Source organism: Ictidomys tridecemlineatus, chromosome 5, assembly GCF_052094955.1.
Source record: "Ictidomys tridecemlineatus isolate mIctTri1 chromosome 5, mIctTri1.hap1, whole genome shotgun sequence".
Classification (NCBI taxonomy): domain Eukaryota; kingdom Metazoa; phylum Chordata; class Mammalia; order Rodentia; family Sciuridae; genus Ictidomys; species Ictidomys tridecemlineatus.
In genome coordinates this window covers 37,817,562-37,843,198 of record NC_135481.1, presented here as the reverse complement: position 1 = coordinate 37,843,198, position 25,637 = coordinate 37,817,562, and the positions used below count along the sequence as shown (strand labels likewise).

The 25,637-nt window shown below is 35.3% G+C and overlaps 1 protein-coding gene across 10 annotated transcripts in view; it reads left to right on the top strand.

Moving 5' to 3' along the window:
• Positions 1-25,637, top strand: part of Ganc (glucosidase alpha, neutral C) — an 88,369-nt gene that overhangs the window by 45,240 nt on the left and 17,492 nt on the right. For 9 of the 10 annotated variants that reach the window (XR_013438506.1, XR_013438505.1, XM_040274001.2 and 6 more), the window contains exons 7-17: positions 1,740-1,785; positions 5,234-5,300; positions 6,523-6,619; positions 8,533-8,713; positions 8,927-9,080; positions 11,803-12,038; positions 14,569-14,695; positions 16,126-16,205; positions 17,755-17,898; positions 19,457-19,553; positions 24,010-24,111. Coding sequence is in view for 7 of the 10 variants with exons in the window: in XM_040274001.2 (XP_040129935.2) it covers positions 1,740-1,785; positions 5,234-5,300; positions 6,523-6,619; positions 8,533-8,713; positions 8,927-9,080; positions 11,803-12,038; positions 14,569-14,695; positions 16,126-16,205; positions 17,755-17,898; positions 19,457-19,553; positions 24,010-24,111 (1,331 nt within the window). In the remaining 3 variants the exon portion in view is untranslated. Of the gene's footprint in view, positions 1-1,739; positions 1,786-5,233; positions 5,301-6,522; positions 6,620-8,532; positions 8,714-8,926; positions 9,081-11,802; positions 12,039-14,568; positions 14,696-16,125; positions 16,206-17,754; positions 17,899-18,812; positions 18,887-19,456; positions 19,554-24,009; positions 24,112-25,637 lie in introns of those variants that run through there. The other variant, XR_013438507.1, reaches the window with a different exon arrangement.

The following is a 25,637-nucleotide window of genomic DNA, read 5'->3' as shown; positions in this document are numbered from 1 at the left end:
TTTCTGATTATTAGCACTGTTTCCTAAATGTATAAGATATTTAAAGCTATCCTTTGATTTTTGTTCACCCATGCAGACCTGTGATTATTGTTACTGTACACTTGGATTCTATATTGTACCTTAAAAGTAAAAAAAATAATAAAATAAGAAAAATAAATCAATAAATAGATTTTTTTTCCAGGTTGGGGATGTAGCTTAGTGGTTAAGTATCCCTAATACCAAAATATATATATATATATGTACAATATAGGAAAGATCATCTAAATCCATAAGCAAAATAACAATAAACAAATTTAAAAATGGGGGATATAAACTATAGCAAGTTGTGTTAACATAATGAATGTCAAAAAATTAATTTTGAGTGAAAAAAAGCATATCACAAAAGAATATAAACTGTGTGTGTATATAAAATATAAATTTTAAAAGGTAAAACCTAATAATGTATAAAACCTAATAATGTATTTTTGGGGATTTATGTGTGTGTGTGTGTCTGTCTGTCTGTCTGTCTGTGAGAGAGAGAGAATACTTTTTAAAACACCAAGAGAATGATTAACACAAACTTTCATAGTGCTTTCTCTGAAGGTATGAGATGAAAGCAGATAGATTTGAAAAGAGGTGTATAGATACTCCAAAGGAACAAGTTATTTCAGTTGCTTAAGCACAGTGGTATATTTATAGCTATTCACTTAGTATTATCCTTTAAACTCTATGTTCTTTTGTCTCTGTTCTGTGTTTTACATTAAAGACACAAATTAATGTGAATAAATAATTCATAGAGGAAGAAATAGAAGTACCATAAAATGTATAAAAAAGCAATTTACATTATTAATGACCATAGAGATACAAACTGAAATGCTTTATCTTTTCTAAAATTTTACAATGGCAAAGACCCAAAAGATTGGTAAAGCCCTTATTGTTAAGAATGTGAGGAGAGCTGTGGTGCATGCCTGTAATCACAGCTGCTCAAGAGGCTAAGGCAGGAGGATTGTAAGTTCAAAGCGAGGCTGAGCAACTTAGTGAGACCCTATCTCAAAATAAAAATTTTTTAAGGGCTGGGAATGTGGCTCAGTGGTTAAGCAACCTTGGGTCCAATCCCTAATACCACACACATACGCACAAAAAGAATGTGAGGAGAGCCATACACAGTGGAGCATACCTGTAAAACCAGCAACTTGGAAATCTAAGGCAGGAGAATTTCAAGTTTGAGGCAAGCCTGGGCAATTTAGTGAGACCCTGCCTCAAAATAAAAAATAAAAATAAAAAGGGATGGTGATATAGCTCAGTGGTATAATACCAAAACAAAAAAATGTTGGGCGATAAACACTCAAATACAACTTTGGGTAAAAGAAAATTTTAGAATAAATTGTCACAATTATTCTGAGAGACTACATTGTGTTGCTGTGTACCAGAGTACAATGAGTGGGGAAAGCTATATTCTACCTTGTTTACATATTTTTTGTTGAAATATTATGAGTATATATTACACTTATAATAAAAATAAAGTTATTTTAAAGTGTTAACAAATTTTCAAGTACATGTACATTTGTGTAAACAATCAAGCTATTGGTTTGTTCATTAATATTCAATTTTCTAAGCTTGAGTTTATAATGGTGTTATATTTAGTAAGTTAAAGGATATAATTTATGGCATCTTAAAAGTTGAAAATGAAAATCTTTATTATTGAACAAAATTCCCTCTTTCCATCATTGAGTGAAATAATTTTCTTTATGTTAAAACAGAACTACCAAAGAAAATGAGGAGAGTGCATCAATCAATACCTCTCAGGTAATTTAGATGGAACAATTTATCTTTTTTATGTTCTTCACCACAATCATGATTTTGTGGCACATAATGAATTCTGTTCCTCCCTTATCCAGAAGAGTACTTGTTAATACTCTACTACATATAAATGACATTACATCTCTTTGCTTGCCTTATCATCTTATTCTTTCCTTCATTTATTCATTCATATATTCATTTATTTGTAAAAACAGATACATCTTAAGTACCTGCTTGTTTTCCAGGCATTATGTTGGATAAAAAGAATAAACCTTGAATAAAAAAAAAAAAATCCCAAACATGTGTTAGGAACTTAGAATCTTTTGGGAAAGGCAGGCATTGACTAAATGATTGGGAGAATACAAGAAGGAATCTGTCCAAGGAATCTGCAAAAGACCTTTTGAAGAACATAATGTTAAAGCCTGAGTCACAGACCCTTTGCAAGAATTTGACAAAAACTGAACCAACCCTATAGAAAAGTTTTTGAATTTCGTATTTTTTGATAGAATTCATGGACTCTAAACCCCATCCATATGGATACTATTGCCTTCATTAAGGATTCAGGCATGCCTTTTAAAAATACACAGATCATGGGGCTGGTGCTGGGGCTCAGTGGTAGAGCACTCGCCTGGCATGTGCAAGGCACTGGATTCAATCCTCAGTACCACGTAAAAATAAATAAAATAAAATATAGATATAAAAAGACCAGAGCTCTTGTTTTAAAAAAATGTAGAGGTCTACCTTACAGAACTTTTAATTATGAACAAATAACCCAGAAATGGACAAAGAGTTCCTTTTAAAGAAATATGCATTTCATATACATGCAATTTTTTAAAAAACATTTTCATTCTCCTAAGGAAAAGGAAAATCTGGCAAAGTTCATAGCTCTAAATCAAAAGATTATGGACCTTAGGGCTGGGGTTGTAGCTGTGTAGGTAAAGCATTTGTCTAGCATGTGTAAGGCACTGAATTCAATTCTCAACACTGCATATAAATGAATAAATAAAAAATAAAGGTCCATCAACAACTAAAAAAATTTTAAAAGATTAAAAAGATTGTGGACCCAAGTAGTCATTGCCATCCCAGTCAACATAAGAATATAGTTGTAGGGCTGGGATTGTGGCTCAGCAGTAGAGCACTCACCTAGCACAGGCGGGACCTAGGTTCCATCCTCAGCACTACATAAAAAATAAATAAATAAATAAGGCATTGTGTTAAAAAAAAAAAAAGATATAGCTGTAGTTTAGCTAATTGGAAGACAAAGGGAAAAGTGCCCATCTCAGCAAAAACAAATCTCTATTTAGGGTCTCTCAAAACAGACTGGAATTATTTGAGCTCAATGTTTTACCTCATATGTTTACATGAAAAATGTTTTTCTCCCCCTCACCCCAGTGCTGGAGATGGAACTCAGGGCCTCAATATTTGCTAAGCCAATACTCTGCCTCTAAACTACATGCCCAGCCCAATTTTTAAAAATTTTTGCATATATAAACACTACCATTTTTCAAAGTGTTCATATCACTTTAGTTCATATGCAAATATTCATGTCATAAGGTATAACTATTCCTCAAAAAATTAAAAATGGAATTATAGTACGATCCAATAGTTCTTCTGGGTTTATACTCAAAAGTGAAGTTACAGCAGCTTATTCAAAGTAGACAAAAGGAGGAAGCAACTCAAGTCTCTTGATGGTGATGAGTACATAAACAAAGTGTACTATTATACTTACAATGGAATATTATTCAGCCTTTAAAAGAAAGGAAATTCTGAGTAATGCTGCAAAATGAATGTAACTTGAAAACATTATACTAAGTGAAATAAGCCAATCACAAAAGAACAAATGCTATATATAATTCCACTTTATGAGGTACCTACTGCAGTCAAATTCTTAGAGACAGAAAGAGAAAGGAGTTACCATGGGTGGAGAGGGAGGAAATGGGGAGTTATTATTTAATGGATAGAGAAGTTCAGTTTGGGAAGATGAAAAACATTCTAGAGAGAGATGATGATAATGAACATCATCACACAACAGAGTTAATTTACTTAATGCTGTGAACTGCATACTTGAAAATGGTGAAAATGGGCTGGGGATGTGTCTCAAGCGGTAGCGCGCTTGCCTGGCATGCGTGCGGCCCAGGTTTGATTCTCAGCACCACATACAAACAAAGATGTTGTGTCCACCAATAACTAAAAAATGAAATATTAAAAAAAAATTCTCTCTCCTTCTCTCACTCTAAAAAAAAAAAAGAAAATGGTGAAAATGGTAAATTTTAGGTTATTTTACCACAAGAAAAAAGAAGGATGATTAATGACATATAAAATACAGGTTTGATTTATTAAATATACTGACATCACAAATTCATTCTAAAAGATGAATTCCTTTTATTATTATTTCTTAATAATCCAAATAAAATGTGCAGATGTTGCATCACAGGAGAATTGGGAGATGAAGCTCCAAACTTAAGTTCTTGTGTCCTTACAAAAGAAAATGTAAAGTCAGACTTGAAGAGCCAACCAATAGAATTTTATTATTCTACTATGAGTGAAAGTATAATAAGGCTCAAGCAGTGTGCACAGCTGGGGATAGGGGTGGAGGAGTGGGAGTTCATCTCCAAAGAGAGAACAATAAAGGGCTGGAGTTATAGCTCAGTGGTAGAGAGCTTGCCTCAAAAGTGTGAGGCACTGGGTTCAATCCTCAGCACCACATAAAAATAAAGATATTGTGTCTATGTACACCAAAAAAAAAAAAAGGAAGTGAATAATAAAGGAAACAATGTAGGTTCCAAGTTTATTACTGTTTGATGTTTGTCAGAAGAACTGGATACCACCTTCTGCAGTCTTTACCAATCAGATGTTTTATCTCCTCCTTCACCTCAGGCTGGGGAGTTTTTGACCCTGGATTGTTCTTTCCAGATCTGTCCTAGTGACCATCCTATTCAATACCAGTCAGTTCTCTGTTAATGTGGGTTCTGGGGGTCAATAATCAAGCAGACTTCATTTTAGTGCACCATGCTATTAATGAAATTTCCCTTCTGAAATAGATTGAGAAACATATGTCCATAAAACCTAATTTCACAATGACCTCAATATACCTGCCTGGAGTTATCCCCACTGATCTTTCATTCTTGATATATTTCTTAATTGACTCCCTTTGTTTCTACCTGCTTATTCTCTGGGTTAGTACACCTGTTGTTCTTCTATAAGATACTTAATTGTTCATTAAAGGCAATTTCCAATCCTGCTATGCTATTGGTTTATATTTCACTACTCATTACTAGCTGCTACCTAACATTTTCCTCTCAAAGATTGGGGAACTTAAGACATATAGGGGATTAGGGGCAATGAACTCAAATCATTAACTACTTCCTGATAATTAGGGGCATAAGCCTATAAGAGTGGCGACCACATTTGTTACAATTTATAAGTTCAATTAGTTCCCCTTTTTTATTAACAGGAAAATCAAGAGGATCTAGGCCTTTGGGAAGAGAAATTTGGAAGTTTTGTGGATGTCAAAGCTAATGGTAAATTGAAACTGGCCTAACTTCAAAATGGCTAAGTATCTACCTAAAAGTTCCGTGAGTTTTGGCACCTAAACAAGTGATTTCTGAAAGTGAACAGAAATCTCAAATTTGTGCCCTCTATCCTTCAGTATTGCATTGCAACAAAGAAATGGTAATTATATGCTTTTAGTGTGGGGGGTGTAAGAAAAGTACAGGCCCTGCAGAGGGGTCTAGCTTATCATGCTGCTGTACTGTCCAATTGCATTCTATTTTTATGAGATTCAAGTAATGAGAAACCAAATTATAGAATGTATCAGCATCAACATTCCAAGGCAGTTTTTAACCTTTTCAAGGTCTCCCCATCATTCACATAGGTGTCATGTGCCCATCTGTGACATTTATCACCAGGCTTAGTGATGGGGTTAGAGGAGGACATAGAGTCTATCTCTCAGGAGTTCCCTTTCATATGGGCATATGTGGTTAGAAAAATACTCATTTTTCTCCCTTCTCCCTGCCTGTAGAATACAGACCTTCCCTAATTCTCTGAGAATCCTTGTTCTAGCTCTACATATTTACAGCATGGTATAATGATCAGGGCTAACAGAATGCTCAAAATTTATATGAAGGATACAGTTCTGTCTCTCCTTTCTGTGACATCATAATCTTTTTTACTTTCTCTTTAGCATTCTTTTCCCCCAAAAAAATCCTATAAGTGATATGTAAAATAGTTTTAACTTAGGTATGAATTTAAGTAAATATTTTGTCTCCTACTAATTTAATTTACACTTTTATCTCTAAATTAATTGTTAGATAAAGGAGTTAAATTAATTGTTAAATAAAGGAGTGTTTGGTTAAAGGAAATTTATATATTATAGGTATATAAATTTATATGCAATATATTTTAGCAAAATTTTAAGAAAAATCTAAAACTTTATAACCTTGTTTTTTACAGGTAATAAAGGAATTTGTTTATAAATGAAGACACAGAGAGCTTTAGCACACAGCTAAGGCAATATAATAAGAGACCAGAGCTTTGTCTTATATATACATTTTTTGTATCCCAAAAATACCTGAATATAACATCTTACAGAGAGTCCTTACAGAGCATTTACTGATTTATCAGAGCAAGTTCAGGTCTTTCTACACCTGGTCTAGTTGTCTTGCTACACTGTTGTTAACTGAATCTCCTTAATTGATTGTCCTCTTGAGAAGCAAAACTCAGTTGGTATCCTGGGCTCTACAGGTCCTACCTCCATTGGTTTGGATTTCTCCTTACATGGATTTGAACATCTCTATGGAATCCCACAACATGCAGAATCACACCAACTTAAAAATACTGGGTATGTGAAAATAAGAATCCTTACAGGAGTTTCTGATTTAATATTATTTGTAGAGTTTTAAGAACCTTCTTTGAGGGCTAGGGTTGTGTGGCTCAGTGGTAGAGCACTTGCCTAGTATGTGTGAGGCACTGGGTTCAATTCTTGGCATCAGATAAGTATACAAACTATAACATTGAACCTAACAATATAGAAGAAGTAAAAATTAGAAACTGCTGCAGTCTAAGTTGGGGAGAGATTTTTATCCCTAGGCTTTATGTTTACCTCACAAGGCCTTTTTGTAAAGCCCTGAGAGAATATACTGTGAAAAATCACTGATCTATAAAACACACTTACTTCTGAAGGGGATAGTGAGACAGAAAATGGCATTTCAAATAACCTCTGATTCCCTGGGGAAGGTCATTTCAGGTTAACACTAATAGACAATAACCAGAGGCATCAGACTAGGACAAAACCAAAGAGAAACAGAGTCTAATCCAGATTTCAAGGATCAGATTTTGTTTATTTAACAGGCACATTGAGTCCATTAGAACCTGTGCTGCTCTCTTAATCTCCAGGATATGTAAATAATTCAAAAAGCAAATAACCCAATCAAAAATGGGCAAAGGAACTGAGCAGACACTTCATAGAAGAAATACAAATGGTCAAAAAATATGTTCAACATCTCTAGCAATTAGAAAAATGAAAATTAAAACTACACTGATATTCTATCTCACTCCAGTCAGAATGGCAATTAGCAAGAATACAAGCAACAACAAATGTTTGAGGATGTGGGGGGGAAAAGGTACATTCATACATTGCTGATGGGACTGCAAATTGGTGCAACCACTCTGGAAAGCAGTATGGAGATTCCTCAAAAAACTAGAAATGGAACCACCATTTGACCTGGTTATGCCATTCTTAGATATATATCCAAAGGAGTTAAAATCAGGGTACTACAGTGACAGAACCATATCAATGCTTACAGCAACTTAATTTGCAATAGCTAAGCTATGAAGTCAACGTAGGTGCCTTTCAATAGATGAATGGGTAAAGAAAATGTGGTATAAATACACAATGGAATATTACTTGGCCATAAAAAGAATGGCTTTATGACATTTGCTAGTGAATGGATGGACTTGGTGAAATAAGCCAGTCTTAAAAAATCAAAGGGTGCATGTTCTCTCTGATATGTGGATGCTAATATACAATGGGCAGGAGGGGGTGGAATAGAAGTTCAGAGGATTATACAAAGGGGAAGGAAAGGAAGAGAGGGGGAATAGGAATAGGAATGACAATGGAATGAATCTAACATGACCTTCCTATATACAAATATGAATACATCACATCTCAACATCATGTCATCCACAAGACTGAGATCCTAATTAGAATAAGACATACTCCAGGTGTGAATAAACATGTCAGAATAAAACTCTGCTATCATGTGTAATTAAAAAGAACAAATAACATAAAAAAATTGTGCTACTCTCATACTAACCTAATTCTGTGCCCTCACCCCTGTCATCTCTTGATCTTTCCCTACCAGCTCTGTGGAAGTCTATTAAGAACACTATCCTTTTGTTTTAGCTATAGAAACTTAACTCACAAAATCTGTGAGTGGATGTGTATTGTGTGCTTCCTATTATGGAAGATTCACAAGTGATTATCCTTCTTTCACAAGAGATATTTAGAAAAGAGATCAGAAATATGGGCTTAGTTATGCCAGTTGTCACGGTAGGGGGTGCCAAAGGAATCAAAGGAGGGAGACAACATTTGTCCAGGTTGTGTCAGGAAACATTTTAGGGAAGTAGTGTTAAGTCTTAGAAGAGGCATAGGACCTAAGTGTTTGCACTTAGGAGAGTGGAGAGTGGAGCTGTCCTATTCGTTATTTACACATTTGTAATGGTATTTGATGATAATCCTCATTTATGTTTTAGGGATGGAGATGCCTACCGTCTTTATAACCTGGATGTCTATGGATATAAAATACATGACAAAATGGGCATTTATGGCTCAGTGCCTTATCTCTTGGCCCATAAACTGGGCAGGACTATAGGCATTTTCTGGCTGAATGCCTCAGAAACACTAGTGGAGATCAATACACAACCTTCAGTAGAGGTAAGCTGTGGATCATGATTGTATGTCATACTTAGAGAAAAAATAAAACCACTGCTAGCTTTTCTTTTTTTCTTTTTGGTGGCAGTTTTTTGCCACCAAAAGCTTTGAGTGTAATCAGTGAAGGTCAGTACTATCTAAAGGAGTGGATTTACATACAATTGGTATCATAGTTTAGAGGAAATTTCTCAAACTTTTATTCCATTCCTTTTCCAGTACACATGGACACAGGTGGGCCCAGCTGCTGCTAAACAAAAGGTCATATCTCAAACTGATGTGTGCTGGATATCAGAGAGTGGAATCATTGATGTTTTTCTGCTGACAGGACCTACACCTTCTGATGTCTTCAAGCAGTACTCCTACCTTACAGGTTTGCATGTAGAGGTGCCATTTTATAGTTCCATTATGTTTCCTCTATCTCATGTATCATCACTGAAGGTTAATATTTATTGTACATTATGTAGGACTTATAAACAACTTACCTAAGCAATTTAAGTAGCAAGTATTCCCCTTCCCACCCTCATACCACTTAGCACAGTTAAAAATTATACTGAATCTAGAACTGTACACTCTAATCCCTAATACTCACCATCTACTTTCCTTGGCACATTTAGTCCCTGGGTATTATCTAATTTATATAATTTACATAACCAATATTCCAACCTGAACTTTTCCATGCTTTTTTTTTTCCATTTAAATATACCACTAAAATGCTGGGCATGGTTGCTAACACTTATAATCACAGAAACTTAATAGGCCTGAGGCAGGATTGAAAGTTCAAGGTCAAACCAGGCATGGTGGCTCACACTTGGTAATCCCAAGTGCAGGAGGCTGAAGCAGGAGGATCAGGAGTTCAAAACAAAGTGAGACTCTGTCTCAAAATAAAATACAAAAAAGGCCTGGGGATGTAGCACTAGTGGTTAGGCACTCCTGGAATCACTCACTGGTACAAAAAAGAAAGTTCAAGGTCAATCTCAGCAATTCAGCAAGGCCTTAAGCAACTCAAAAGAAAAATGAAAATGGCCAGAATGTTGCTCAGTAGTAAAGCTCCCCTGGATTTGATTCCCAGTGCCAAAAAAAAAAAAAAAAAAACACCCACTAGTTTTAGCAATAAAGCATTTTATCTTTAAAAGACTACAAACTTGGGCTGGGAATATAATTTAGTGATACAGCATGCACAACACCCTGAGTTCATTCCCCAGTACCACAAAAAGAAAGGAAAACCTATCAGCTTCCTCTGATATCAGAAACAAGATAGGCTTCCCACTTTTACTACTCCTCTTTGGGAAGCTGAGGCAAGAAAATCATAAGTTCAAGATAAACCTGAACAATTTAGTGAGACCCTGTATCAAAAGAAAATAAGCTGCGCTGAGTATATTGTTCACTGGTAGAGCAACCCTGGGTTCAATCCCAGTACTGGAAAATAATAATAATTATTGTTATTATTATGCTGGGTTTTAGATGTGGACCTTTTCAATCTTGAGAATTTTGTTGTTTAGTTCAGGAATACAACCTAGGTTATTCCTTTCATAATTTCTTCCTCTCCTTTTTCCCTTTCTCCTTTACAGATTTTTTTGATCTCCTTTCCCTTTTTTTGCCTATTTCTGAGCAATTTTCACAATTTTGTCTTTCAGACCTTCCATTTATTCTTTCCTATTTCTAATGTCAAAGAGTACTTTCTTATTCTCTAATTTTTTACTTGTTAATAACACCTCATGCTTGGTTTATGCTATTATATTTGTGTATTATGGGTGCAAATTCTTTTTCATCTCCAGAAATACTAATGATAATGTTTTGATGATTGTTACTTTGGTTGCTTACACTGTTACTGTTTTCTCAGAGGTACTTTTATTCTATTTCTTTACTTGGGCCTCTGAATCTAATTTTAGAGATTTTCCTCAAATGTGGTTCAGCCTGGGGCTGGGATTGTAGCTCAGTGGTAGAGTGCTTGCCTAGCACATGCAAGGCCCTGGGTTCGATCCTCAGCACCACATAAAAATAAATGAACAAATAAAGGCATAAAATTTTTTTTTTAAATGTGGTTCAGCCTAGAAGTTCTGTGTGCCTGAATGATCTTATAGTCCAGTATAGGGGTGGGAGTTGGAATATTCTTCTGTCTTCTTGTATACTAGGGACAGGGTCGAGCTTTCTTCTTCATCAGTATGCTTCCCTCAAGCACTCAGGTGAGAGCTTCCCTGGCTGTGCTCAGCAGTTACCATCCTTCTCCTGCCCTCTTCTTTCCGTTTTGTTTTGTTTTGTTTTGTTTTGTTGAAGTTACTCTTTCACCATTCTGTTTTTATGGCTTTATTCATTTTTTATTTTCTTTACCTTGATTTTAGTAAGACTTTGGGAGAGGAACAAGGTATATCCAAGTGGTTGACCAAATGTCCTCCATACTATAAGTAAATGTTTTGACAATAATGTCTTGACAGTTCTTCCTTACTTCTGTTTCCCTTTAAGTCAGATTCAACAGTGCTCCCTGACATCAGTTTTTAAAATAAAGATCAGGAAGGTTACATTTTGCCAAATTTTTATGACTCCTATAAAAGAAGATTCAGAATTGCTAACCTGAACTAAAGGGACCCTATACAAACTGATCCTCTCCAGTTTCATCCTTTACTTATCTCCCTCACACTGTAACACTCTGAAATATTTATTTTTTTCCTAAGCCTGTCATGTGCATATCTGCCTCTGAGTTTCTTCTGTTCCCTATGCCCATATGCTCTGTTTTTCCCTATAGGGTATACTTATGTTTATTCATAAGAATCCAAACCAGTATTACCTGTTCTCTGAAGCCTCTCAAGATCCCACACTTAACTCAAGGAAGAAATTCATTGGTTTCCCAATAATTGGTCCCAAAGCACTAGGCTGATACCTTTAACATAGCAGTTATACCTCAATTCAAAGCAGTTTATTTATATGCTTGCTTATCACCCTAATTGTTACTTCCTTGAAAGCAAGAGCTATGCTTTCTTCTCCTTGATATTCTATGTATGTACAAGCTCAGTGCTTACTAGTACCCATTGGGAAAATGCTCACCAAATGATGATCATTGTTATGGTAGTTGACTCAGTTCTCATTTTTGTCTTTAGGCACACAAGCCATGCCCCCTCTGTTCTCCTTGGGGTATCACCAGTGCCGCTGGAACTATGAAGATGAGCAAGATGTAAAGGCAGTGGATGCAGGATTTGATGAACATGATATTCCTTATGATGTCATATGGCTGGACATAGAGCACACTGAGGGCAAGAGGTACTTCACCTGGGATAAAAAAAGATTTGCAAACCCCAAAAGGATGCAAGAGCTGCTCAGGAGCAAAAAACGTAAGGTAGAAGAAGCCAACATTTTTAAACTTTGCATTACAAAGCTTTTAAAATTATTTGAAGTTTGTGTTGGTACATTAGTGGAAGAAGACCATTTAATAAAAAAAAATAGTCCATGAAAATGGTACTTTCAAATGTAATTATAATTGTGATAACAGAAATCGAATGGTGAAAAGGTATTAACTCCATTCATCCCTTCCTTAGTTGTTTATGTCTACAGAATGATGAAGGGGCCTAGCATTTTCAGTTTTCTTTTTTTGGCTACCCTATAGTAACATGATGGATTCCCAACCATACCAAACTTTTGTTCTAGTATGAAATTTGATAATACTGTACACATGCACCAAGAATGTATGAGAAAGTTCATCACAAAATGAGGCCTTCTGGGGAGAATAGGGTCAGCTCCCAAGATGATTTGAAAATGACCATAGATTGCTGAGAAAGGAGACTGACTCTTAGGTGGCTAGAGGGTGGCGCTAGAGTGCACTCACTCTCCAGGGTAAGGATTGTTACCTATGGGCTAGGGCTTGCATTGCATGTTTTGAACCTTCTATTGGCACCAAATGAGGGAGCACCAGGACTTCCTGTCAGCTTACCCAGATGTGGGCAGAAAGGTAAGAGGGAATGGTGGGGCTTGAAAATCCTGAACAGCCAAATATAAAAAGTGGAGTCAGATTCTTTATTATTCTTTTTTTCTCAGGCTTCCCTGGTGGACTCTTTAGTAAGTCTGGCCAAGAAAAGAAATGATAGAAAATGGAGAAGAGGAGGAATCATCAGAAAGTGTAGAGTGCTTCTTTCCTGTATGGACGTGGCAGTGATTATTCTAATAAAGAGAGTGAGGGAGAAAAGAAAATGGAGAGAGAAGGGGGTGAACCCCATATACATTATATAAATAGATACAATCCCTCTCCTTGTTTTTTTTCATAAAAATAATTTTATTTCCATCAATATGTGCACATGTAGTAGTATAACATGTAGTATAACATCTATGTTTACTTGGTTAATTTTTTTATTTATATATGACAGCAGAATGCATTGGCAGATGTCTGCCCCACCAGGGAGTATAAACCGGGCCTACTGAGAGTGTAGGTCCTACAAGGGCTTGTGTGGGCGGTTTCCTTAGTATTAAAGTTGCCTTTCAACCCATTCCTTGGATCTTCAAACTTCAAACTGGTCTCTAGAATCAATCTTGTTAACTCTAAAACAGCTATCATTTGTTAAGTAGTTACTATAAGGTAGATGGTGTAATAAAATATATTATAATAGTCTTATTACCACATTATTTGGATAAAGAAGCTGAGACTTAGAGTGATTTGGTAATTTTCACATGGTGAATAAGTAGCATAGCAAGAATCAACACTGGTCTGCTTGGCTCTAGAAATTTCTGTCCTTGTGGAAATTTCTGTGGTTGTTTTTTGAGGCTTCTGAACATTCAAGAGGTTATGCTAGTACTGAAGGGAATGCAGAGATGAGCTCCTCAGGGTCTTCCAGCAAGTGGGAGAAAGGCAAGTATGCAGTAACCACAATACAGGGCAGTAACATGAGAGCCAAAGAAAGTTTGGAGTGGGAATGGGCCAAGAAAGGGAAGATTTTAGCCTACTGGAGAACTCAAGTCAGGAGTTTGTGTCACAGGTATATTGTAGGGTACCCCTGAAGGATGAGTCTCTAATTAGTGGAAAAGAGGGAAGGAAGAAGGCAGTGTAATCAGAGGATGGAGCATTGATGGATGTTTGAAAGCTAAACAGAGGCTGTTTTGAAAGAGCAAAGCATGTGAAGCTTTGAATAGTAGGGAATCTATCCAGAAAGATTGGGCCTTATTATAGGCTTCTTTGGATACATTTGGAGATATTAAAAGCTTCTTAAAAGGGGGTTAATAGCCAGAATTTATAAGAAACTCCTACATCTTAACAACAACAGCAAAAATTTTTAAATGGGTAAACTTCATACGTTTCTCCAAAGAAAACAGACAAATTGCCAACAAGCATACAAAAAGATGCTCGACATCACTAATCATTAGAAAGTGCAAATCAAAACATTTATTTGTGAAATACCATTTAACATCATTAGGAGGGGTACTATTTAAGAAATAGTAAGTAAGTATTGGTGAAGATGTAGAGAAATTGCAACACTTGTGTACTGTTGACAGGAATGTAAAATGGTACATTTGCTTTGGAAAACAATATGGCAGTTCTTAAAAAAAATTAAAAATAGAATCAACATATAATCCAGCAATCCCCATTTCTGGATATATGCCCAAAAGAACTTACTTAAAGCAGTAACTCAAACAGATATTTGTACACCTATATTCATAGCAGCATTGGTATTGGTTTTGATTGGCCTGGTTTTGATATCAGTTTTAATTTTTCTGAGTACACAGAAGACTATAGAGTTTTACTGATGTATGAAATATTTCAGGATGAGTTGTAATTGTTTCAAAATAAAATTTTACTCTAAAACTATGGTGAAGACATATAAATGAATATTAAGTCTAACCATAAAACTTGATGATATCTTCAAACCTTTATGTCCTGACAGCTTGTGGTCATCAGTGACCCCCACATCAAGATTGATCCTGACTACTCAGTTTACGCTAAGGCCAAAGAACAGGGCTTTTTTGTGAGAAATCGTGAAGGGAGTGACTTTGAAGGAGTATGCTGGCCTGGTATGATATTGCTTTATATACTTACTATTTCCAATTATTTAGTACCAATTAATGAAGGTTACATGGCTGTTGTTCTCATTTCTAGTAAGTATCTACTCTTCTACTTACATCTTAGGCACCTTCAAGGAAAGAAAGTATTGCCTTCTTTGTATCTTTCATAACATCTGTGTGTTAGTCAGCTTTCTCCCTATGTGACAAAATACCTGAAGAAATTAATTTGAAGGGAAAAAATATTTATATTAGCTCACAGTTTCAGATGTTTTGTCCAGAATCATTTGGCCCCATGGCTTTTGGGCCTGTGCCAAGGCAGTATATCATAATGGTATATCATAATGGAAGCATATGGCAGAGGAGAGCTGCACACTTCACAGAGACCAGAAAGCAAGAGAGAAAAAGAAGACAGAGTCCCATTATACTTTTCTAGGACACAGCTCCAATGACCTAATTCCTCCAACCAGGTCCTACCTCCTAAAGTTTCAACCATCTCTTAGCTGGGGACTAAGCCTTCAACACATGAGCTTTTGGTGACATATAAGATCTAAACTATAACAACCTGGTACCGTTGGAAAAATATGTTCAGATATATTTATTAATCAGTAATTGAATGAATGTAACATAAACAAATAAGCAAACCTCAGTGGCATGCATATTTCTTTAAACAAATAGAGATAAGAAGTAGAGGAATCATAGCACATGCCTATAATCCAACTTGGGAGATTGAGGCAGGAGGATTGCAAGTTTGAGGCCAATCTCAGCAACTTAGCAAGACCCTGAATCAAAATAAATGTTTTAAAGGACTGGGAGTATAGCTCCATGGTAGAGTGTTGCCTAGCATGTGTGAGGTTTTGGATTCAATCCCCAGTAACAAAAAAGAGGGAGAGAGGGAGGGAGGGAAAGAGAAAGAGAGAATGAATGAGAAAAGGGAAGGGAAGAGGAAAAGAAAAAAAGCATCCTGCAGGTTCTATCCTGTGATTGTTCTTTGCTCTTCTAACCCAGCTAGGGATGTGGCTTGGTAGTTAAGCACCCCTGGGTTTAATCCTCAGTCTTAAAAAAGAAGAAGAAGGAGGAGGAGGCGGGGGAGGGGAGGGGGAGGGGGAGGAGGAGGAGGCGGGGGAGGGGAGGGGGAGGGGGAGGAGGAGGAGAAGAATACCTGGGCTATCTTAGGCCATCAGAGAGGGACATGCTGTGTCTTGATCTTGTCCACTGGCATTTCCCAGGGCCTCTGGTGCTGAAAGGTCTAGTGATTTTCACTGGAGTGCAGTAGAACCTTCATTCACTTCTTGGAGACCATGCCTCTCTCACCTATCTTTTAGGAATGTTGTAAAGTGCCCATTGATTATCTGGTTCTCACATCTGATACCTTCTTTATGACACATTTTACTGTGATGACCCCTATTCCTAACAGACTATCTACTATTATGTCTCTCCAGGTCTCTCTTCTTACCTGGATTTCACCAATTCCAAGGTCAGAGAATGGTATTCGGGTCTTTTTGCTTTCCCAGTTTATCAGGTAGGTCTTTATTCTTTTGTTCTTTTCTAGTTGATTTTAAAGGATGAAAGAAAGAAAGTGAATAGAACTGTTTTGCTTCTTTGAATAGCTCTTGTTATATAATGCTTGTGTGAAAAGGCAAGGATGATCAATACATTACAGACTTTGGTGGTGCTGGGAGAGGTGCCATGTGCATTACTAAAGGCACAAAGGCTGTGATTTTTAACCACTATTATAACATACTCTGTGATATATCAATGTACATTATAACAGGTATTTATTATGTTTCAAAATTACCATATACATTTTATATAAAATAAGCAATCTATAAATATATTTAAAGATATGGTAAATGTGAAATGTAGTGTATCATTAAAAGCAAAGAATAATAATTATTTTAAAATATTATAAGAACCACAGAGAAAACTGGAGCAGCCACATCTGAAGAACTGTTCTCAACCATTTACTTTGATACTGATAATGGTGGTGGTGGTGATGCTGATGGTGATAACCTAAACCAAAATGAATATATGTCAAGCACTTTATATGCATTATACCATTTCTTCTTCACAGTAATTTTCTGAAATTGGAGCTCTAACTAAATATAATTCCACAGATAAGAAAATTAAGTAATGGAGAGTTTGTAAGCCTGCCAATGTCACCCATCTAGCAAGTGATAGACCCAGAATTTGAACTCAGGACTGTTTGTCTGCCAAGCCCAGCTCTTAACCATCAGACATTAGTTTCTGAGCATCATATATTAGGATACTAGTAAATAACTTAAAGTAGGGATAGACAACCACCCTTGGACCAAATATGGCTATGCTCATTCACTTCACTGTTTTCTAAGGCTGTTTTCACACTAGTATGGCAGAGTTGAGTAATTGAAGAGATATTATGGTGTCTGAGAAGGGAAGCTAGGTCTTGTGAGGTGATATTGCAAGGAACAAGACATTTGGAAAATAATGGAATGAGCTGCCCAAGGGAGTTCTTATAATTGTAGCTATTTAGCCAAATGCTGAGAGACCAGAGATTTCTATAAAACGAATTACAACAAGATGTTAACTAGATGAATCACCTGTCCCTTCCTACTCTGAACAATTCTACATACAACACTAAATGTAGATCATGGTAACAAACACAGATATCTGAGCTGCCAAATCTTTCAGAGTTTTAGAGAGAAGATAGAATCTTCTATATATAGCTATAATTGCCTTTAGTTAAGAGTTGTAGCCTATGGTGGATGCTGTAGAGCCTAATTGTGAAAATTCATAACCTTTCCAGTAGGGGTCTCTAGGGAGATCTTGGAGTGAACTTGCTGGGCAATGTATATTTTGTAGACAACACAGGACAACATTTATTTGTTAATCAATATTTATTGAGAACTTTCTGTAGGCCAGGTACTATTTTTGGAGTTTGAGATTTATCAATGAACAAAATAGACACAATTCCCTTTCCAAAAAACATAATAAATAAGTAAGTTAAATGGGGGTAGAAAAGAAAAATAGGGACGCTATTATAGTAACATCATCACTGTGGTAGTGTTTTATGACCAGGATTTGCTTCCTAGGGATCTACAGATATCCTTTTCATATGGAATGACATGAATGAACCCTCAGTCTTTAGAGGGCCTGAGCTAACACTGCAAAAGAATGCCATTCATCATGGCAACTGGGAGCACAGAGAACTTCACAACATCTATGGTTTTTATCAGGTAAGAAAGATATCCAAAATTAAGTCAACTAGATTTATGTGCCCTACCTGAAATTCATTTGTTTTTTAATAGCCATACTATGCTGTTCGTATCTCTTAGTGTGTCTTTTCTGACAAGTGCAGTGAGTCTTAGGTTACAGCCAATACAGGACTTTTTATTATTTCTCCTTTAGCTTCTTTTCCTTCCAAATCAACTTAATGAATTTTAAAATATTATGATAAGATGGAAACATCTGCTTTGAAATGAGCCATTAGTATATAGCACTTTTATTGATACAAGCATCGTATAAATCTCTTAACAAAGGCTAAAGTTAAAATTAAAATTAAAGTTTTAATTGTCAAATATAACTAATTAAAATTTTTTTAAATTTTTTTAAATTTTGAAAATCTCACAAATATCTAAATACAGCAACCCTGACATTGAATATCAGGGGAGCATAATTTAGACACAGACACATAATTTCAATAAGTATGCTTTTTTTTAAATTTAGAAGCCTTTCCTTAAGTATTTTTAAAAATTTTTTTATTAGTTATTGATGGACCTTTATTTATTTGTTTATATGTGGTGCTGAGACTCAAACCCAGTGCCTTCTCATTCCAGGTGGTAAAATTGGCCAGGTATTGTGGCACATGCTCGTATTCCTAGCAGCTAGATAGCCTAAGGTAGAAGGATCTAAAGTTCAAAGCCAGTCTCAGTAACTTAGGCCCTAAGCAGCTTAGTAAGACCCTATCTCAAAATAAAAAATAAAAAGGGCTGGGGATATGGCTTGTTGGTTAAACACCCCTGAATTCAATCCCTGGGACAAAAAAAAAAAAATTTTAAAAAGGTAAAATTGTCTTTTATTTGCCAGTCACATCCAAAGGCTTGACAATCATGTGCTCTAATTTATATCTGTGGTTCTTTGTTATTTTCAGAATGTGACTATGTTCCCATTGCCTATTGGTATTTTCCAATGGGAGCTGCTGGCTAGAAATAGCACAGATTTCAGGTAGTATCTGTTTACTTCTCTAACAGCCTGTTGCTATTACTGCCAACTACCTTAGAGAATTTTCTTATGTAGGCCAGGACCAGTCACTTAACTTTGCTGAATCTGTTTTTTTTTTTCCCCCACCACTAGAAACTATCTCAGAAATTGTTTGGTAGATTATGTGAGAAAATATTACAAAATACCAATTAATAGTAAGCATCAAATAAATGTTATTTATTCATTGTTATTATTATTATTCGAAGAAAGTTCTTTTTTTAATATTTATTTTTTAGAAGTAGTTGGACACAACACCTTTATTTTGTTTATTTATTTTTATGTGGTGCTGAGGATCGAACCCAAGGCCTCACATGTGCTAGACGAGCTCTACGCTGAGCCACAATCCCAGCCCCAAGTTTTCCATTCTTTGAATAAAGGAAGATATATCACGAAAACAATTTGGTTGGATTTATTTTAATATTTAACATTTCACATTTCCACTTACTATTTACCTTTTTCACATTAGTTTATTAAGGAAATTAACACAATGCCCTAATCCTATCTTCTCTGAAATTTTTCTGTTGACTTTGATAGCAAATGGCTACTGCAGAGGGACTGATACAGCGATCTAAAGGGAAGGAGAGACCCTTTGTTCTTTCACGTTCTTTCTTCGCTGGGTCACAAAAGTATGGTAAGGAATGGCTTGTGTTAGACTGAAAAATACAAATTAACCACCTGACCTTTTTGACTGTTTCTGGCATCTGCTGCCTCTGTGTTCCTTTTCAATAGCTGTTGCTCAGACCTTTGATTGTACAGAGTGATCTACTCTGAAGTATGCATTTTATACTATAAAATAGAGTAAGCCAATTTTAATCAAGTTTAACACTTGTTTCCAACTGAAAAAAATGGCCACTTATTGATAGGAGACTGACTTTACCATATTTAGTTTGTTGACATGGTGATCCTCAATCCTCTTTGATTTATTGAAACCAGGAAATATGCTTCTAACATATTCATTCAATCACCTGTTCTGTTCCATTTAGCAATATGACTTAAAATAGACCTGGCTGTTGCTTGTGGTCAAGGTCATCTATAACTGGATCTGGTTTACTAGTTAATGCAGATCTAATTTAACTTAACCACCCTGGCATAGGAAGGCTATTTTAAGACCCTTTTTCTTGCATAAACAACTGAAAACTTAGGTCCTAATTTCAAAAACCCAACTCTTACTGTATTGCATACACTATTAGTTCTCCCACTAAACCCCTGAAAACCAACCTCAGTGGTACTCAACCAAAGACCAAGATATTATCATCTCAGGCAGAGATTCACGTATAGAGATGATCACCATAGCACTATTCTCTATTGTTACATAGATTTTTTTGTTTGTTTCAAGAATAGTTATAAAAGTAAGTTGTGTCCATGTGGCAGACTTTCATGAGGCTATTTAAAATGGTAGCTTTAACTGCATGAGAAAATGTTTGTGACATCAAGTTAAAGGAAAAATAGAAAAGAATGCCTAAATATTTCCATATTATCCCAATTTTATAAAATATAAGATAGTAATTTAATCTATAAGATGGTAGATAGTCAGATAAGATACAAGAAAATTTAGTACCTTGGGTGATTGGAGTGATTTTAATTTTCTTCTTTATCCTTATTTTCCAAATTCTCTACAAGTATCACTTTTCATCACTAAAAATGTGTATTTAATGAAAAAATTTATAAACACCAGTTTAAAAAAATAAGAGGAAACATAAATACTAAATTTTCTTTTTTTAAATATTTATTTTTTAGTTTTAGGTGGACATATATCTTTATTTTACATTTTATGTGGTGCTAAGGATCGAACCCAGTAACTCAAACATGGTAGGCGAGCATTCTACCACTGAGCCACAATCCCAGCCCCTAAATTTTCTTTGATCTTGTAAATGTTGACCCACTTTTCTAGTCTGAGGCAGGAGGATCTCTTGAGCCCGGAGTTCAAGACCAGCCTGGGCAACATAGCAAGACCCCAACTTAATCAACTTTGCCCCAGTATGTAGCAGGGCTTTACAGGAAATATATTTTGTTCAGTCAAATGCTGAAATCAATAGCCAGAAAGAACTTCTGTCTAAACAACCATATGAGCCATGAGAATATTTGTATGTTTATTATGATGAGCTTTTTTGACAAAATTTCAAAATCATTATGTAAATGTATACATATTTTACTTGAAATTAAGGAAAACTTATTAAATACTATTTACAAAGGGCAATCCCTTGAAAATAGTTTTCATTGTTGATCAAAGGAAAATTCAAAATTTGTATGAGAAATAAAATCAAAAATATCTGTTTGAACTATTTTTGGTAGAAGATAGACAAAAATGCTTCAGTAGTAATGTAGATGTAGTAAAATAAGATTTTCTTTCTTTTATGAATCTCTTTAGTAGTATGAAATCTGTCTTCAGAAACTCTTACAACTGTGCAATGATAAAGAACACTGGCTTTGAAATTGGACTGCCTGGACTCAAATCCTGCCTTTAATCTAATTAATGACTATGTGATATGGGTAGATTAGGAATCCACTGTTTGTCATAGTACCTTCATTTGTAAAATGGAATTAATAATATTATTTCCCTGATATGGTTTTGGGAATGATTAAGTGGGATGATAATCCATGCAAAGTATAAAGTTGCCGTATTTTTCAATTAATGTTTCTAAAACAACTAGATATATATGGGTTACAACTGTAACCACAACTCTTACAGTTGTAAATAATTTTTACAACTCAATAATAAGACGACAACATATTTTAAAATTAGGAACGAAACCAGGTACACTCATGCACACCTGTTGTATCAGCTATTTGGGAGCCTGGGACAGGAGGATCTCTCGAGCTCAGGAGTTCAAGGCCAGCCTGGGCAATATAGTAAGACCCCATCTCAATGACAAAAACAAAACAGTAGAACAAAAGATGTGGGGAATAGATACTTCACAAAAGAAGACATAGAATGATCAGTAATGATCATGATTATGAAGAAATAATCAGTTATTAGGGACATATAAATTAAAACAAAAGAGGGAGATTAGTAAAGTAGAGGAAATGGACCAGAGAATGGGTAGGTGAGAGAAAGGAGAAATAGAGAAATACTGGGGAATGATTAGCCAATTATATTTTTTTACTGTGTGCATGTAAGAATATATAACAACATCCCATAATTATGTACAACTATAATGTGCCAATAAAAATGGAAAATATAAAAAAAAATTAAATAAAATAGAACAAAAGAAAGATACCACTATATGTTCCTTAGAGTGCCTAGAATTAAAAATACTGGTACTCTCATATATTGCTATGAGAATCTAAAGTGGTACAACCCTTCCTAAAAGGTTTGGAATTATCTTGAAGTGTTTAACATATGCTGAACATAAGACCCAACAATTTTATCCCCAGGTATTTATCCAGAGATAAATAAAAACATATCACACAGAGATTTACACAAAGATATTTATGGTATCTTTATTTATAATAGCTCAAATCTGGAAATAATCTATATATTCATCAATAGATAAATAGATAAATAACTTGTCATATGTTCCATATCATGGAATGCTACCCAGAAAATAAAAAAATAGTAAACTACGTTATGCTGAGTAAAAAAATGTTAAAATATAATATGGTTTATATTATGTTTCCATTGTATGAAAATTCCAGAAAAGACTAATCTATAACCATAGAAATCACATGAGTAAGTTGCCTAAAGTGGGCATTTGTTGACTGCTAAGAAACCCATGGGAACTTCACTAATTATGGAAATGTTCTATGCCTTGCTTATGGTGGTGGTTACAAGCATTAAACTCTTCACTTAAAACAGATACATTTATTGTATGTAAATGACATCTCAATAAAATTTATTTTTTAAAATATTCCTCCTATAATCATATTTGAATTATACTTCACGGGAACTAGTGCAAAATATGGGGAAAGGGGGATTGGATATCATAAAGATAAAGGAAAGATCAATGGAATAAAAGGAGGTGGGGGGTGAAGGATGAGAAAGGGAAGGAAATAGGAATGAATTTTAACAAAATCACACTATGTGCATGTGTAAATATACCACAGTGCATTCTATCTTTCTTTATATACTATGTATAAAGCACCAATGAAAAATAAACAAATAAGCAAAAGGGAAATCAGTAGAGTAGAGGAAGGAATCTGGGGGAGGGAGTTTGAGAAAGGGGAGCTTCCAGGACTTAGAGTAAATCAAAATCTATGCATGTATGATTTTGTCAAAATGAACCAACTATTATGTATAACTGTAATGCTCTCATAAAAAGAATTATAAGACTGGGGATATAGGGCTGGGGATGTGGCTCAAGTGGTAGCGCGCTCATCTGGCATGTGTGCGGCCCAGGTTCGATCCTCAGCACCACATACCAACAAAGATGTTGTGTCCACCGAGAACTAAAAAAATAGAGAAATAAATAAATATTAAAAATTCTCTCTCTCTCTCTCTCTCTCTCTCTCTCTCTCTCTCTCTCTCTCCCCCTCCCTCCCTCCCTCCCTCCCTCCCTCCTCTCACTCGCTCTTTAAAAAAAAAAAAAAAAAAGACTGGGGATATAGCTCAGTTGGTAGAGTGCTTGCCTTGCATGCACAAAGCCCTGGGTTCTAATTCCCAGTACCACAAAAAAAAAAAAAAAATCAAAACTATGCATAATTTCAGAATATTTTCATAGAATGATTTGTGGATTTTAATAAATTTTTATATTAGAAAATTAATACATTTTCCTGTATAAATCAATTATTTACTTTTAGGTAAGAAATCTATTTTCCTTTTTAGTAGCTTGTCTTAAAAATCAAGGCTCTAGGCCAGGTATGGTGTCACACACCTATTATTCCCGAGACTTGGGAAGCTAAGGCAGGAGGGTCACAAGTTCAAGGTTAGCCTCAACAATTTAGTGAGGCTAAAGCAATTTAGTGAAACCCTGTCTCAAAATAAAACTAAAAAGGGCTGGGGATGTGACTCAGTGATTAAGCATTAACATATGGGTTCAATCCCTGGTACCAAATAAATACATAAGTAAATAATCAGGACTCTAAATATGAAATTAAGAACATGAACTAACTTGTGATTTTTTTTAATACTTTCTTACTGGTGATCAAAGGTGCAGTGTGGACTGGTGACAACACAGCAGAATGGAGTTACCTGAAAATTTCTATCCCCATGTTACTAACTCTCAGCATTACTGGGATCTCTTTTTGTGGAGGTAAGATGAGTTCTGTCTTGGAGCTTAAAGTGAGAGATAATGAAAAATGAAATGTTTCTTAAAAGCTGGTCATAAAACTCTTCTCCTTAGCTATTTTGAGCTGGGATAAATATGGGAAAGAGAAAACAGGAGAAAGTGAAGGGGAGCAGATTAGAGAGAAAAGTGAAAGCAGGATGCTTCAGAACTTCTTGTATATTGCCCAAATTTAAGACAGAGAATCAATTTCTCAGAAGGAGAAAAGGGAAGCACCAAAGAGTACTTCTTTTCCTCATTCTTTCATCACTTCCTTTTTAGATGCAGCATGTGAAAAAAGTATGGGGTGGGGCCATAGCTCAGTAGCAGAATTCTTGCCTAGCATGTGTGAGGCACTGGGTTCGATCCTTAGCATCACATAAAAATAAATAAAATAAAGGTATTTTGCCCATCTACAATTACCAAAAAAAAAATTAAGTGAAAAAAATAGAGAGAATTACAAAGAATTTAGTGAATCAGAAGTTAGTGTGGGGGCTGGGGTTATAGCTCAGTGGTAGAGCACTTGCCTAGCACATGTGAGGCACTGGGTTCAATCCCCAGCACCACATAAAAAAAAAAAAAACTAAATAAACAAAATAAAGGTATTGTGTCCATCTACAACTAAAAATATTTTTTAAAAAAATTAGTGTGGGGCAGAGATATATCAGTGGTACAGCTCTCACCTAACATGTGCAAGACTCTAGGTACAATTTTTTAGTACTGCTAAAAAATAACAATAATAAGAAGGAGGAAACAGAAATAAATTCTTAGCAGATTGTAAATTCCGTGACATATTTTAACTGTGTTTTTAAAAAAGATATGCTCTTGAGAAAGATAAATTTAATTAAAATAAGTGTGTCTGATAGTGTACCTTCCTTGCATCCTGAGAATTCTCTGTGGATAAAGGTTAAAAGTTGCTCAATGTGACTGCAGTTCCAGTTTTTTTCCTTGTTTTCTGCAGAAATAGAAACAAGTTAATATTATATTTTTATATTGATTGTTTTTGGTATTGGTCCACATATAGTACAAGAAATACATATCCTACTCTAGGACTCAGCATGAAATTCTACCTAAACTTTTTTTTTTAATACTGGGGATTGAACTCGGGGGTACTCAACCACTGAGCCACATCCCCAGCTCTATTTTGTATTTTATTTAGAGGCAGGGTCTCACTGAGTTGCTCAGCGCCTAGCTTTTGCTGAGGCTGGCTTTGAACTCGCAGTCCTCCTGCCTCAGCCTCCTAAGCCACTGGGATTTCAGGCGTATGCCATCACACCCAGCTTTAAACTTCTAATTCTGATTATTTACTTCTTTTTAGTTTTTTATTTTTTATCTTGGTTTTCCTGTTGCTTCCAAAGGAAGTTGGTTACCAGCTCCTTCCTTTCAATACACACACATAACAATAAATCAAGTCAACATTTTATGATTTTTAGGTAATATGAGTTCAGGAATATATACGAGTATTGATTTTGGAATAATCTTCTGGTCTTTTAACAAGAAGACAGTGTTCAAAA